Raw genomic sequence first — 16191 nt, 5'->3', positions numbered from 1 at the left:
AGTCTACGTCATTGTAGAATGTCTGGGGAAAAAATGTTCCCTGATGGGGCCCGGGAGCGGGTTGGTCGGGTTGATTGGGGCCCATAGTGGACCCGGTGGCTCAAAAGGTCCCCCCTGCCTAGGCAGGGAGGTGAGTACCTAAGGTGTGACCCTAATATGAGTCCCCGCCCTTTGGTGACGGGGGTGTGGACCTATGCTGCGCTTAGACTAGTGTACTCACGGAACCTGGACCCTAGAACTACACTAATACTACACACAACGCAGGAACAATCCGATGGCACTGATAATGGCACTTGCACTGACACTGGTGAACTCGCGCGAGAGAGTTCAAACCGGTACCGAGAAACGGAGCGCATGAGCAAACGTCCGCACGGGGCGGAAGCCGAGCACGGAATGACCGGCATGAATTGTGTCAGTAGGATATAAACATTATTATCATCAACCCATCGCCGGCCCACTACTGAGCACGGGTCTCCTCTCAAAATGAGAAGACTTTGGCCATAGTCCACCATGCTGGCCATGTGCGCATTGGCAGACTTCGCACACCTCTGACAACATTATGGAGAACTCACGATGCTCTCCAAAGCAAGTGATTATATTTAATTTCTTGAAACGCGTATGATTATCTCCAAAAAGTTAGAGGTGTGTACCCGGAATCGAACCCCTAATCCTTTAAATATGAGGTCACTAGGCTATCAAAGCTTTTTTACGTTTAGAATACGAATGTAGACCACGATTTTTTCCTTATTCAATGTATAGATAGCTATAATGTGTGCAACAATGTTTTTGATTAATAAAATTTTATTTATATCATTAAAAAAAACAATAAATCAATCAATGTCTAGCTTGCGAAATGATCCTTCATCTCCCTGATCATGATTTTTAGCTTTGCTGTTTCGTTTGGACTCATCCGTACCGAACTGCATCTCTTGTTCCAACCAGGGCTTATATTCTTGAATTTTACTGACCCAGTAATCTGTAAAGATAAGATTAACCTTGTTAAAATTTATAACATGACCATATGGACAGAGTTATTGAACAACCAAAATGGCACCGACTTATTGGTGCTTATGCACCAATGCAACCTCAGTGACGTCTGGATTTTAAACGGGTCGTTCATTAGTATCTAAGAGGTGGCGCTGATTTATTTGGTTTCTAAATCGTGAAAAATTTTGTTCGCTTGACCATATCTTGTCATTTATATCGATGATCACAACTTTTTTTTTTTAATTCAGGATACAAGTTAGCCCTTGACACCTACAATGCAATCTCACCTGGTGGTAAGTGACGATGCAGTCTAAGATGGAAGCGGGCTAACCTGGAAGGGGTATGGCAGTTTTTAATAAACTCATGCTTTTACACAGCATCGTACCGGAACGCTAAATCGCTTGGTGGCACGGCTTTGAAGGTAGGGTGGTAACTAGCCACGGCCGAAGCCTCCTACCAGACCAGACCGGAAATTTAGAAATTATAAAATTCCAAATCCCTGCCAGGAATCAAACCCGCGACTTCCCACTAACCTCCCTTGCGCAGTGATAAGCGCTGTGGTTAATACCACAGCGCTTACCACTGCGCAAGGGAGGTCATTACTTTGAATGGAACAATATTAATAAGAAGTAGGAGTAAAGTTGAGACAGCTGTACAGTCATTTCCAAATAATAAAAAAATAATTTAATGCCTGTTAATGCGACCTGCCAGCTAGACCGATCTTCAAATCAATACCATCCACGCGTCATGCAAAAGCAGATTCTATTGGGAAAATAATAAGAAACTCAGCAGTTATTTTTATATATATGTAAGTACTTATTTATTAGTTATCTATTGTAGGACGATCTGAAGGAACCTCCAATGTTTTAAAATACCTAAGAGCTGACAAAAATACATACGTCCGGCCTGTTTGACCATGATTTTAGGAGCCGCATGGTCGTAGCAAGCTGTAAAAGGCAATGTCATACGAACTCGTCATTCGTTACTTTATTAGCCATGGTTACGAGAGTATTTTAGATTTGCTCGATTTGTCGAGGCTATTCATCATCATCATGATTAACCCATTGCCGGCCCACTACTGAGTACGGGTCTCCTCTCATTATAAGAAGTATTTTATTCAGCTTAAATCCTGGAGATGGACTACGATACTTGTCATATTTTCGGAAAATCAAAGTCGTCACAGAATCTTTGAAAAAACTTAATCCATTTGGACGAAGCCGTGGGCATCCGCTAGTTTATAGTAACAACAATTTTATAATGTAGGTACAGCCTTACAAAACATTTTTTTTTTATTTGGTTAAAGAGACGTAAATAAAATATAATGAGCCTAGCCTTGAATGGAGTCATAAAAATACTCGTATGTAGAGTTGTTATTTTTATTTTTTTGCGTAAAAAATACTATGTTTAAAAAATTTACGACCTCCCTGGCTCAGTGGTGGCTGTGGTCTTATAAGTGGGAGGACCTGGGTTGCATTTACGGCAGGGATGATTTGGAAATTTATCCTTAAATATATAAAAGGAAAAGGTGACTGACTGACTGATTGACTGAAGGATCTATCAACGCACAGCTCAAATTACTGGACGGATCGGGCTGAAATTTTACATGGAGATAGTCATAATGTCGTAGGCATCAGCTAAGAAAGGATTTTTGAAAATTCAACCCTTAAGGGTGTAAAATAGGGGTTTGAAATTTGTGTAGTCCACGCGGACGAAGTTGCGGGCATAAGCTAGTAGTTTATAAATGGTCCCTGATATTATGGTCTGGTGGGGGAAGCTTTTGTCGTGGCTAGTTACCACCCTACCGGCAATGCCGAATCAGTACCCTTATTATAAATGCGAAAGTGTGTTTGTTTGTTGGTTTGTCCTTTAATTACGTCGCAACGGATTGACGTGATTTTCTGCATGGATATAGATAAAGACCTGGAGAGTGACATAGGCTACTTTTATCCCGGAAAATCAAAGAGCTCCCACGGGATTTTTAAACCCCTTATTCGCGGTTATTAGCTAGTGACTTAATAAATAATGCCATACCCCTTCCCAGTTAGCTCGATTCCATCTTAGACTGCATCGTCATCACTCACCACTAGGTGGGATCGCAGTCAAGGGCTAACTTGTAACAGATTTAACAGGTTTAAGTGTAAAGACAGTCCTGGCTGTGTCTGTGACGAAACGGTCGATGAGTCAATATTGCATTTGCTCATCGATTGTCCACAGCACAGCCGAATCCGAGAGGACCTCCACCAACAAATCAGGGTGGAACTGTGTAGGGACTCCATCCCCGCCATTTTAGATTGCGACGTAAGTCGGAGATTATTCCTGCTATTTTGCTCTAAAATAGCAGGAGTAGCTATAAAGAGGAACAGAGCAGGGTGACAAGGACCCAATGTTGTCCAGTATTGTACATGTACATTGAATACCACGATTAACATGGGTCCAAATTAAACTGTTCTGTTCCTTACAAACAGTCGCGAATTTCGCACAAGTTTTGATAAAAACTAAATACCAAAAAAAGTCTCTGACATTGTGTCAGAGGTAGGAGCCGCCTTAATAGAATCCTAACTCAAAATTAAGTAAAAAAGAATTCATTGTAAAAAAAAAAAGTAAAAAAAAAAAAAAACTTTTAACGGATAAAAACCAGTCAAATTCTCGCTCACGAAGGGTTCCGTACCATCTTACAGGATATCGCCCTTTAAATATATGATTTAGTAGATAATTTTTTTCCTGAACACTATTTTTTTGTGATGTAACCACAAATTCACGATTTTAGGATTTTTCCCTTTACTTTTGCTATAAGACCTACCTACCTACCAAATATCATGATTCTAGGTCAACGAGAAGTACACTATAGGTTTTTTTGACAGACACGACAGATAGACAGACAAAGAGACAAGAAAGTGATCCCATAAGGGTTACTTTTTCCTTTTGAGGTACGGAACCCACAAAAAAAAAACTACTGGTAAACAAAATATTGTACGTACATTTACACCACAAACTATTATATTAACGTAGCATGTAAAAAACAATCAAGCTCCTTACCTATTAATTCATTTACTGTGTCACCGCTACCGCCATATTCTACTGGTATAACTTCTTTTGGTAATGTTCCCACCAGCTCCTTGTTCGACTTGTATATTCGTAACTTAAAACGTAACATGGTAAATATTAAGTAATATTAATTTATAGTATCTAGTCAGCAGTTCTATATCAAAGCCAGTAACTTTCACAATTCTGAGATGAACACTTCCACAAATCGTTTATTTAAAAGGTATACATCAAAGACAGATTAATAACCACCCATAAACTAAGTTTATACAGAAGTGGCGAGTGATGAAGAAGTGGAACAGACAAAGTTCTCCTCCATAGACTTGTATGGCGTTAGTTATAAGTACAAAGACCCACCATCACCGCCTATTAAAGGCCCTAAAATTCTATCTTATGTTCATCTCCTTGTGAGGCTGCGCCTTCTTGTATTGTAAGTGCCTAGCACGGATTTATAGTAAAGCCGAATTGAGTACATAAGGATATCACCGAAAGAAAAAGAGACTCTATTCCATTGAATTAAAAGTTATTTTCCTTGAACATAATCAACTAGAGAAAACGTGCCAAGCCACTAACTAGACAGTGGTGTCCCACTCGCACAGTTGCTATTATAAAAATTAAAAAAATCGTGGTGGTAGGCTTGAAGCATTCATACTTAGTTCATTATCCAACCATCTTATAGTATTTAGCTTTAATTTAATACTTGTTCGTGACTTTTCTTTTAGATTCGTATAATTAATGTACCTAACCTCTAAATGTAACATCAATCTAGGTTCTTAAATCTGTAGTACAATCATTTAATAGAAGGTAGGTATTATTTATGTGCGTGTATACTAGCGGCCTTAAAATTACAAAATGACGTGACATAATGTGACAATTTAAAGAAGTTTATTTATTGCAATACAAACAAAGATTTTTGTAAAAATGTGAAAAATATACTGTGTGAAGGGTTGTCGAAGTGAAAGCTTTGCAAATTTTATTGTGGAATATCGTTTCCTAGGTAAGGCATATTTTTACAAAGAAATTATACATTTTTACTTTGATACCGCTAGAGTAACCATGATTTTAGGTTTTACATAACAGACTTCCAAAAAGTTAAAATCTTAAAAATAAACGGCTTGAAGCCGTAGATGAAAATATAAAGGTCAAAAATCCTACAGTATGCAGCCACATTTCAAATGAGAAGATTTCAATCCTACTGTTCTTCCAAGGCTAAATTAAAAGATGATGCTATACTCCATGTAGTGGTATTAGTCAGTACCATAATAAAGTCGCTGTGTGATTCATCATGATCAACCCATCGCCGGCCCACTACTGACACGGGTCTCCTATCACAATGAGAAGAAGCGTTTTAGGCCATAGTCCGCCACACTGGCCCAGTGCGGACTGGCAGACTTCAATATTGACAATAACATCCTCATACATTTAAATGTTTCATAAGCGTAAAATTACATTAGAAACATGGCGCCTCAATTAAATTAAATTAAATTTAGGTATATTAACTGGTAAACTTAATATCGGGATTATAAAATATAATAAAACATATCTAAACACATTGCTGACTTTTTGATTGAAGATTGATATTATGTAGTATCTGTCTAGCTCTAGCTATGACTAGGATGACTGGATTAATCACAGTCAGTTATTGTTGTATAAATCTTTTTTATATGAATACTAGCTGATGCCCGCGACTTTGTCCGCATGTAATTAGGTTTTTTTAAAATCCTATGGGAACTCTTTGATTTTCCGGGATAAAAAGTAGCCCATGTCATTCTCCAGGTCTTTATCTATACCCATGCAAAAAATCACGTCAATCCGTTGCACCGTTGCGACGTGATTGAAGGACAAACCAACAAACCAACAAACCAATAAACCAACAAACCCACAAACAAACACACTTTCGCATTTATAATAAGGGTACTGATGGTTACCCTATTTAGAAAGAGATGACTGTTTCTGTGAAAGGTGCATCCGAGACTTTCGATTCTGTGTTTTCATTAGAGAATGTAAAGAGCTTTAACGTCTATCTACACATTGGATAATAGGTACCTATAACTGTGGTCGGGTGTCTGCTTTCTCATCATACCCTGGTAACATACAAGTCTGTGGAGGATATACCTAATAACCCTGGTAAAATAGAGAACAAATTATAAAGAGAGGCTCACTCTTTCTTTAGCTTTTTTGCCCAAAAATCCAGAGATAAGTTTGAAAATTATTTCTATCCCGGCTGGCACATTGACATGATGACTGCCTTTCAAACGGAGCGGCAAGGAATCCTGGAACGCAAAACATAAATAATTTAAAAACAAATCGTATGTAACAGAATAAATATACTACACTCTACAGACATCGAGAAAATTCAGTAAGTATTATTTTTTCTATCTATTACGGATCACTAACTTTCAAATTCCTAATTAGGAAAAAACCGGCCAAGTGCGAGTCTGACTCGCGCACTGAGGGTCTACTACAACGACATTTTGCACGATTAAATCATAAACTAATTATGCCTAAAAATAAATAAAAATCAGTTTTAGAATGTACAAGTAAAGCCCTTTCATATGATACCCCACTTGGTATAGTAATCTTACTTTGAAAGTTGCAAATAGCAATATTTATTCATGAACACATTTTAATTTTTTTTTATTGTGATGTAACCACAATTTCATGGTTTCTAGATTTTTCCCCTCATGTCTGCTATAAGACCTACCTTCCTGTCAAATTTCGTTACTCTAGGTCAACGGGAAGTGCCCTATAGGTTTCTTGACAGACAACAAAGTGATCCTATAAGGGTTCCTTTTTTCCTTTTGAAATATGGAACCCTAAAAATTACATCAGAATAAAAATACAATTAAAATAGTGGCCACTATTAAGGGTTAAACGGTTAAGGCTACTCCACATCTTAAATAGGCAACAGAAATCTAATAGCCAAGTGCCTATCAGAACACACCGGTAAAAACTTTGACGATCATTTATAATATTTTCGTAAGCTGTATAGCTTTTCTCAAAAACTATCTGAGAAACCTCATAATGATTTACCTATTCAACGAGGCATATCTCAAGGGTTTAAAACAATATTTTTTTCGGCTTTTCATGTTCAGGACTTCAGGAGTTGTTACCCTGATTTGTTTTTTTTTTTCAAATTTAAATATGCCCCTGTGTAGCGGTAATGGGGTTTTATCAGTGTTCTAAATTTTAACTTTGCATAATATATAGTTTATTGTTAATATGTACTACGAGTACGACATTCTAAAAATCCATACTTAATATTATAAATGTGAAAGTGTGTCTGTCTGTCTGTCTGTCTGCTAGCTTTTCACGGCGCATCCATTCAACCGATTTTGACGAAATTTGGTATAGAAGTAGCTTGCAACCCGGGGAAGGACATAGGCTACTTTTTATCCCAGATTTTTTTTAAAACCTAAATCCACGCGTTCGAAGTCGTGGGCATCAGCTAGTATGTAATAAATTTCTTTTTACCTGACTAACGGCAACAAGTTTCTTCAATAAGCTTGGACTGGCCTGCACCAGATGATTAAGAGTTACTTTTTTATAATCAACTACTATCATGGTTCCCATCACTGACGCTGTATCATTTTCCATAACTAAAATCTGCAAAATTAAATAAGTAATCAATAGGTTTTGCGTAAAGGATCAGCCTGGCTGTCCAGCGCGGGAATGCAGCCAGTATTTTAGGCACCATTTCAGACGGGCATGATTTGTATAGTAATTAGATAAGCTTTAAGTTTTATTGTAATATTTTCAATAATAAAAACCGGCCAAGTGCGAGTCAGGCTCAGGCATGCACCGAGGGTTCCGTACTGCAGTCGTATTTTACATTTTGCACGATAAACCAAAAACTATGATGCATAAAAATAAATAAATAAATTTTAATATATTTTTTGTGATGTAATCACAAATTCACGGTTTTCGGATTTTTCCCTCTATGTCTGCTATAAGACCTACCTACTTGCCACATTTCATGATCCTAGGTCAACAGGAAGTACCCTGTAAGTTTCTTGACAGACAGACGACAACAAAGTGATCCTATAAGGGTTCCGTTTTTCCTTTTTAGGTACGGAACCCTAATAAAAGTAATAGGTTTAATTTTATAATGCAAATAATCATAAGAAAGTTTAAACTGCCTGGAGTGTAAATTACCATACCTGTACTAAATAATATAGGATGCACATGATATCCGCAACATTATTTTTCTGTGGATCGTACTCTCCCGCTCGTATTAGGATGATATAAGGATGTAAAGCATCTTTCGGTTGTCGCAGAATAACGCAAGTCCTATAATAAGTTTTTTAAATACTAAATATGATTAAACATCAGTCTTAAGTATACCTCCCACAAAACTTTAGACGTGGCTTATCAATTATTATTATTCCATGCCCCCCACTTACGCCGGTAAGTGTGTACTGTGTAGGTTAGTGGTAACACCATATTTTTGTAGTATTGTCACCAGTGGCGTGCAGTGTTTGAAGCCAGGGTAGGTAGGAACCTGTTTACTGGCAGGTCATAATGAAAAATATGAATTGGAAAATGAAAATGAAAATGAAAAAAATGAATCACTAAATAGAGCCGTCTTTATTCACAACTAGCTTATGCTCGCAACTTCGCCCGCGTGGACTACACAAATTTCAAACTTTTATTTCGCCCCCTTTAGTAGTGTGAGCTGTGCGTTGATAGATCAGTCGGTCAGTCACCTTTTCCTTTTATATATACTAGCTTATGCCCGCGACTTCGTCTGCGTAGACTACACAAATTTTAAACCCCTATTTTACAACCTCAGGGTTGATCGTTAACTATGAGATTTTAACATACGAGCTTAATAAAATATGTCATACTGGCTGCTAATTGCAAAAATATTAACTACAAAACTTCTTTACAGAAAATATTCTTTACTAATCTATTAGGTGCCAAAACCACCAAGCTTACTTTATACTACAATTCTAACCTCAAAACTGACAGAATTTCATAGAAAACCAATATTTTAACCTCTCAGGGGTTGAATTTTCAATAATCCTTTCTCAGCGGATGCTTACATTACAATAGCACCACCTGTTAATACACAATTTCACGATTCTAACTTAAAACTGACAGACTTCAAACCCCTATTTTACACCTTTAGGGGTAGAATTTTGAAAAATCCTTTCTTATCGGATGCCTACGACATAGTAGCTATTTGCATGTCGAATTTCAGCGCGATCCTTCGTAGTTTCTAAGTAATATAATATAAGACGTCAAAACAAAAAATAAACACTTCGCCTTACCCTAGCTTTAAAAATTCTATAAAGCTCGCTTCGGTTGGCTTGAGCCTCAATGTGACTTCTGGGGCTGTCGTTCGTAAAGTATAAAACAAATCCAGCTTAGCTTTCGTCCGTTCTAAACTAAACTTACATCCTCGAAGTATCGCAACAAGCCACTGATCATCTGAAATACATGTTCATAGGTAGATATTGGGGCCGATTCTCTTGTACACAATCTCTAAACTAAACTTAATTAACAGGTCTAAATCTAGTGCTATCCTTTTCCGCAAGCAACATTATGAAAGGGATAGCAATAGATTTAGACGTGCCATTTTAGTTTAGTTTAGAGATTGTGTACAACGGAATTAGCCACAATTATTAGCTATTATAAGAAAAAAGCGATATAAGTAGGTATAGTCAAGTGATTAAGGGATGAGTTATGCCAACACGTGGCGGGCACGAGCCGTGCACGTACGAGGCACGTATTCAAAACTTCACGAACATTTTATTTGAAGCAGTTTATGCTTCACCGTGCCGTGACCGTGCTCGTGCCCACCACGTGTTGGTATAAATCATCCCTAAGACGTCACCCTCTTCTTTGGGGAGTTCAGGGTTAGATCCCGAGTAAGCAACTCTAATTCTTCGGGGTTATGGTTGTTTCAAGAGATTAATTATAACTTGCTAACGGTAAAGGAAAACTCGCAAGGAAACCTGCATGCCTGAGAGCTCTCCGTAATATTCTCAAAGTGTGTAAAGTGTGCTAAACCCCACTTAATCAGCATCGTGAACTAAACCCGTCTCATTCTGTAGTGCTCTCACTAGTTCTCAGTAGTGGGCTGGCAATGAGTTGAGATGATTATGAAAACTGCTAGCCAGACGGAGTAAGCTTAAGTAAAAATATTTGAACCTCATGGCGTTAGTTAATCCTACAAGTGCAGATGACCGTCTGTTTTTTTGCACTTCAACTCTTTCAAGTTATGTCACTCATAATTCTTAAGTTTTTTACCGACTTCAAAAAAGAAGGAGGTTCTCAATTCAACTGTATGTTTTTTATTTTCTACATACCCGTAAGTATATTTACCTGTTCTTGCTTTCAAATGAACTTGTTTAGAAATCCATTCCTTTAACTTTCTCAAGTCATTTTCCACTTCCCGAGGATTCTCGTTCAGCTCATTTTTGGCAATTTCAGCCAATTCTGGACTCAGTTTGCGTATCATTGATATTATCTGTAAAATTATTAATGATCACCTAGGGTAGATTATTCTATTTCAAAATAGCACATGCAACACTGCGTCTTCCGGTGCGAGGTTGACATTCCAGCACCTTGGGACCCCAACGTCTATCGGTTTTACGAACTATGTGCCCTGCCCATTGCCACTTCAGCTTCGCAACCCGTTGAACTATGTCGGTTACTTTAGTTCTCTTACGGATCTCCTCATTTCTGATTTGATCACGTAGAAAAACTCCACGCATTGCTCTCTTCATCGCCCGCTGAGTGACTCTGAGCTTTCTTATGAGGCCCATAGTTAGCGACCATATCTCGGATCCTATGTCATCACTGGCAACACGCACTGTTCGAAGACTTCGGCCTTCAAGCTCTGAGGAATTTTGGACAAGAAGACATCTCGAAGCTTCCTGAACGCTGCCCAACCGAGTAAGATTCGGCGGCTGACCTCTTTCTTGAAATTGGACCTACCCAACTGGATTGTGTGTCCTAATTTCGAAATCGAAATTGTAGACGAGTATATATATACATATACCTACTCGTCTACAATTCCAAGTGCAGAGCTCGCAACGATTACTGGTATATTATATGAATATTTTTTTGGTATATATGAGTATTTTTTGAATAATAATTTTTTACAGGTTGATGACAACGTGATGTTGTTCTCCATGTTTTTGTTTGTAACTTTATTGCTTACTTTTGTCTCACCTGCATAATATTTATATGCTTATAATAGAGAAATGCATAGGTACGTAACACCCTGACAAAGAGTTAAGAACATAATGTCTAAATGTAATGAATTAAAAATTAAATCTAATCTAAATATATAAAAGAAAAAGGTGACTGACTGACTGACTGATCTATCAACGCACAGCTCAAACTACTGGACGGATCGGGCTAAAATGTGGCATGCAGATAGCTATTGTGACGTAGGCATCCGCTAAGAAAGGATTTTTGAAAATTCAACCTCTAAGGGGTTGAAATAGGGGTTTCAAAGTTGTGTAGTCCACGCGGACGAAGTCGCGAGCATAAGCTAGTTTAAGTATAAAAAATCAACTCGCGGTGGATGGTTGCTTTCTTTGATAAAGATATATTCTTACATATTTGACCTCTGATTTTTGAATATATTTATAAACACTAGATAGTAATATAATGAACTCATAATATGATTGTGTCATAATCACACCGGATGGCAATTCTGATTGTTCTTAGTATAAAGAAAGTTATTGGCCAGATGATGAGAATTTAACTGCTGCCATATTTTAAGCCACTGTAAAGTTAACGTTGAAAAACAAGGACAAGACATGGCTTTTCTAAAGATATAAAACTATGTTGAATTAGGACAACAAATAAATATTTTTTGTGATCTTAATAGTTCTTACTACTTAGGTAAAGTTGAAAAACTAGCTTGCCTACTTGTCTTTATTCGTTATTGCTTTAATTAGTGGTACCTACTTACTTAGATACTACCTGATACTCAAACAGACATAGTTGCATGCCACAAAAGTTAAAAATAACGATTATTTTACTTGCAGTCCCTTCTTATACCGATTCATAATAAAAGTAAAAAAACTACTTAGTTACATAAAAAATACCTCATAAATAGGTACATTGTAAAGCTACGAGAGCTTGGTATGGTACCTACCTATTCTTCTAAATCTCTAACCGTTTGGTAGATTTATAAATAAACAGGAGATGTTTTAGCTACAAAGCGATTTCTGAATCACTATCAAATACGATTAGATAACCATTATCTAAACAAATCACTTTAGAGGTGTCCAATTTTATAAATAAACTAAGCTAATGATCACCATACGTCGCAACTTACAAATTATTTAAAGTCGATTTTTGGCCGAATCAGCTAATCAGCTATCGCCACAACCTTCGACCGAAGCCGAGGCCGGAGGTTTAATATTTAATATGCCTTTAAAATTCAGTTCAAGATTGGCAAAAGTTAATAAAACAATTATTCTTTTTAAAATTATGTTGACTGTTATCTTGTGGAATTTATCATAAATAATAACACGTAGCAATAATGTCAATTATAATATTTATTTACTTACTTAAAAGTAATAAAAAAATATTTACTTACTTAGGTATAATAATCGCTTGCTAGTTTTTATTTTTTTTAAAGAATATTAGCCATGTTAAATGACTAATATTTCCCTTTCCTCTCCAACTAAGCGTCAGGCTTGTGCTAGGAGTAGGTACGACAATAGTGCAACGGGCGGGGTTTGAACCGTCGACCTTTCGGTTTCCAGTCCACTCCTTTACCGGTTGAGCTATTGAGGCTCGGCCAAAACTTTTGGTTCTTGTCGTCAATCGTGGCCGAAACCGAAGCTGAAGGTGCGATCGGGCAGTACTTGTCGAACGACTCGCGCGCCACCTATTTCACGTTGGCGCGGCGGTACTGTTAGAAGTCCTGACGTACCTACATAAAGTTTCATCGCAAGTGGCTGAATGGTAGAAAAACCGGCCAAGTGCGAGTCAGGCTCGCGCAATGAAGGTTCCGTACTACAATCTTATTTTTTCGACATTTTGCACGATAATTCAGAAACTATGATGCATAAAAATAAATAAAAATCTGTTTTAGAATGTACAGGTGAAGACCTTTCATATGATACCCCACTTGATATAGTCACTCACTTCGAAAGTTGAAAATACTAATTATTAGTTCATGACCACAATTTAATTTTTTTTTTGTGTGATCTAACCCTAAATTCACGGTTTTCAGATTTTTCCCCAAATGTCAGCTATAAGATGTACTTACCTGCCAAATTTCATGATTCTAGGTCCACGGGAAGTACCCTGTAGGTTTCTTGACAGACAGACGGACAGACAGACAGACAGACAGACAGACAGACAACAAAGTGATCCTATAAGGGTTCCGTTTTTCCATTTGAGGTACGGAACCCTAAAAACGCGCAAGGGCGTTTGTGTGTGTGTGTGTGTTTGATCCGTGATTTGACGGATCCGTAAAAAAAATACGGATCGAATGTAGGTACGTATTTGTATGACGGCCACTTCGAAGAATTAAGGATACGAACCGAATACAGATGAGTGCACAAACGCCCATAGGGACAAACAAATACGAACGAACGAAAACGAATGAACTGACGACGAATGAATGAGCAAAGATTCACTTTTATATTATACTCGTTTATATGTAGATATAGGTACAATGTACATATATATCATTTATGACTTAAAAAATAAATGCTCACCTGGGTATTAAAATTGTGAATAAAAATTTAAAAATTACACACGTTCCAGTCAAACTGTTCTTGTTTCTGCCTTATCGGGTATTCATAGTAATGAGGTATATTTACCAAAAACAAATTGGACCTTTGGCATATGTACAGCTGTTTAATTAATTGCACTAGGTACTTAGGAATAAAACTAGACGATCACTCAATATGATTTAGATAGCTTTGATAAATATGTAATTATCCTCAACTTGTTTTCAGCTGCGTGCGAGTTTATCAGTAATAAACTGTACAAATGTCGTACAAAGCACGTTAAACAATGTTACGATAGCAAACCTGAATCGTGAATAGGTACCTAGGTATTAGGTAAGTACGATTCGTCGGGCGGTTATCAATGTTATCGGTTCGTATCGCTTACCCATCGAATTTCAGATACCTATCAAAATTATGTTGCCTGAATAGTTTTATAATAATTGTATCAGAAATATCTGTACACAAATGGTGAATGTTCATTACACTTCTTTGTCTCATAATTTGTGAACCGAATAACTGATATTCTATTCCAATTTACTAACTATACCTACTATATAAATACAGAATGCTTGATAATTTATCGCAATCAGGTGCTAGGTACCTAATGGTCGGGGCGCCCAAGAGGGGATTTAGGGATTTACTCGAGCGCGTCAAATTAAGGCAATGAAATGGCAGAATCACAAAGTTTCAAACATTGGCCATGACATTTGGTTGCGTCCAAATCGTCACTTTTTTGAATAGGAGCTACTTTCACTTAACATCCCTTCTCAATATCTGACGCACTCGATAAATATTTTTGGGTCTATTTGCTTTATTATTTTCTTTTTTTTTAAATTCATAGACTCGCGCTTGGCTGCAATTAGACCTGGTGGGAAGTGATAATGCAGCCTAAGATGGAGCGCCCGCTTCTACACATTCGTCCGACTACCCCCACCATGCAAACCGGCAGATAAATATTTTTGCGATTAAACAACACATGGGGCGCATTATATACTACTATTAATTTCCAAAGCGCTCGAGTATTTCTTTGTGATTGTTTTTTTACATTTTTGAAAACCTGTACGCGCTCTCCCCACCAGTGAAAGGGGTTACATCATATAACCTTTTTTTCGTTTTAGCATCTAATCTTCACAATCCAATAGGTCCCCACGACGCTCGAGTAAATCCCTATTTAGCATCTTGGACTCCCCTACTATAACAATATTATAATTGACAAGTAAAAACTGCAACTAAAGAGTACGTAACTAAGTATGTACTTATTGTAATTCCTACATGCAGCAAAAGTTATTGTGAAACTTTAAAATTACAATTAATTAAAATGTGAATCAGAAAACAACCGCTTCACTTACCGAGATAGACGAAGCTACTTAGTAAAAATCACCGGAATTTTATTTTAAGTGGAACACTTTAAATTATACTATTATTCAAGGTTTAAGCATAGTTCACTCTCGTTTAAGTGTGACAACCTTCACCATTTAAATACGTAGACTGATCGTTTTTAATTAATAAATAAACTTACTTTTAACACTGTAAAAGTGACTTCATTGATGGTAGTACAAAACACTTCTGAATCTTAAGACACATACAGTCATCATCATCATCATGATCAACCCATCACCGGCTCACTACAGAGCACGGGTCTCCTCTCAGAGTGAGAAGGGTTTTGGCCATAGTCTACCACGCTGGCCATGTGCGGATTGGTAGACTTCACACACCTTTGAGAACATTATGGAGAACTCTCAGGCATGCAGGTTTCCTCACGATGTTTTCCTTCACCGTTAAAGCAAGTGATATTTAATTAAGTAATTAAAACGCACATAATTCCGAAAAGTTAGAGGTGCGTGCCGATATAACGTCATATAGGTATGGGTGACAGAGAGAGAGAGAGACCGATATAACGTCATATAGGTATGAGTGACAGAGACAGCGCTCTACAAAGCCGAAATGTCATTCTAAAGGCCGATGTAAGGTACTTTCTGCCGCGTATTGTGGGTAATTAGTATTACAATTATGTCTTTATTGAAAAGTTACCTTTATGTTTATCGGAAACAATGTACTTAAAAAAAACTTTGTAATATTGCTACTTTTGCTTCAGTTTCAATCAAATCAAATATGATATTTTGAAAACAAAACTACTAAGTAAGCTATAACTGAATTTAGCGGGATGAATTTTCTTTTATTATTAACTTATTATTTTCAGTGTTGTAGCACAGAATATATAATAGTATTGTTGGTACAAAATGGTTATCGATCCCTCAATTCCAAACTGTAACAATTCTGAAACAGGTTCTTAAGATTATAAAATAATAAAATAAAAAAGCTTTTATTATTATTCCTTACATGCCAATACTTAATTTTACTTAGTTTTTAATTTTATCTTAAGATTATAAATTAGAAAATTAAATGGTCTACCTACTTTTACCAGTGTATTTTTAGCCATTATTTTAAT

General features: G+C 37.0%; 1 protein-coding gene across 5 annotated transcripts; it reads right to left on the bottom strand.

Moving 5' to 3' along the window:
• Positions 1 to 783: 783 nt before the first annotated feature.
• On the bottom strand, positions 784 to 15112 carry LOC117985734 (alpha-tocopherol transfer protein-like). Of its 5 annotated transcripts, none has more exons than XM_069507043.1 (8): positions 15092 to 15112; positions 10360 to 10504; positions 9303 to 9462; positions 8190 to 8319; positions 7504 to 7635; positions 6192 to 6302; positions 4024 to 4126; positions 784 to 976 (listed from the first exon to the last, which is right to left on the bottom strand). In XM_069507043.1, the coding sequence occupies exons 2-8, from the start codon at positions 10493 to 10495 to the stop codon at positions 831 to 833; spliced, it is 918 nt and encodes a 305-aa protein (XP_069363144.1). In that variant the 5' UTR covers positions 10496 to 10504; positions 15092 to 15112; the 3' UTR covers positions 784 to 830. The 5 variants fall into 5 exon arrangements, with proteins under 5 accessions (XP_069363144.1, XP_069363080.1, XP_069363040.1 ...); XM_069506979.1 differs by lacking the exon at positions 15092 to 15112 and adding an exon at positions 13833 to 14998; XM_069506939.1 differs by lacking the exon at positions 15092 to 15112 and adding an exon at positions 13728 to 14996.
• Positions 15113 to 16191: the final 1079 nt, after the last annotated feature.

This window comes from Maniola hyperantus, chromosome 1 (assembly GCF_902806685.2).
Source record: "Maniola hyperantus chromosome 1, iAphHyp1.2, whole genome shotgun sequence".
Lineage (NCBI taxonomy): Eukaryota > Metazoa > Arthropoda > Insecta > Lepidoptera > Nymphalidae > Maniola > Maniola hyperantus.
Note: the sequence above shows the minus strand (reverse complement) of the source record. Positions and strands in the feature narration are given on the sequence as shown.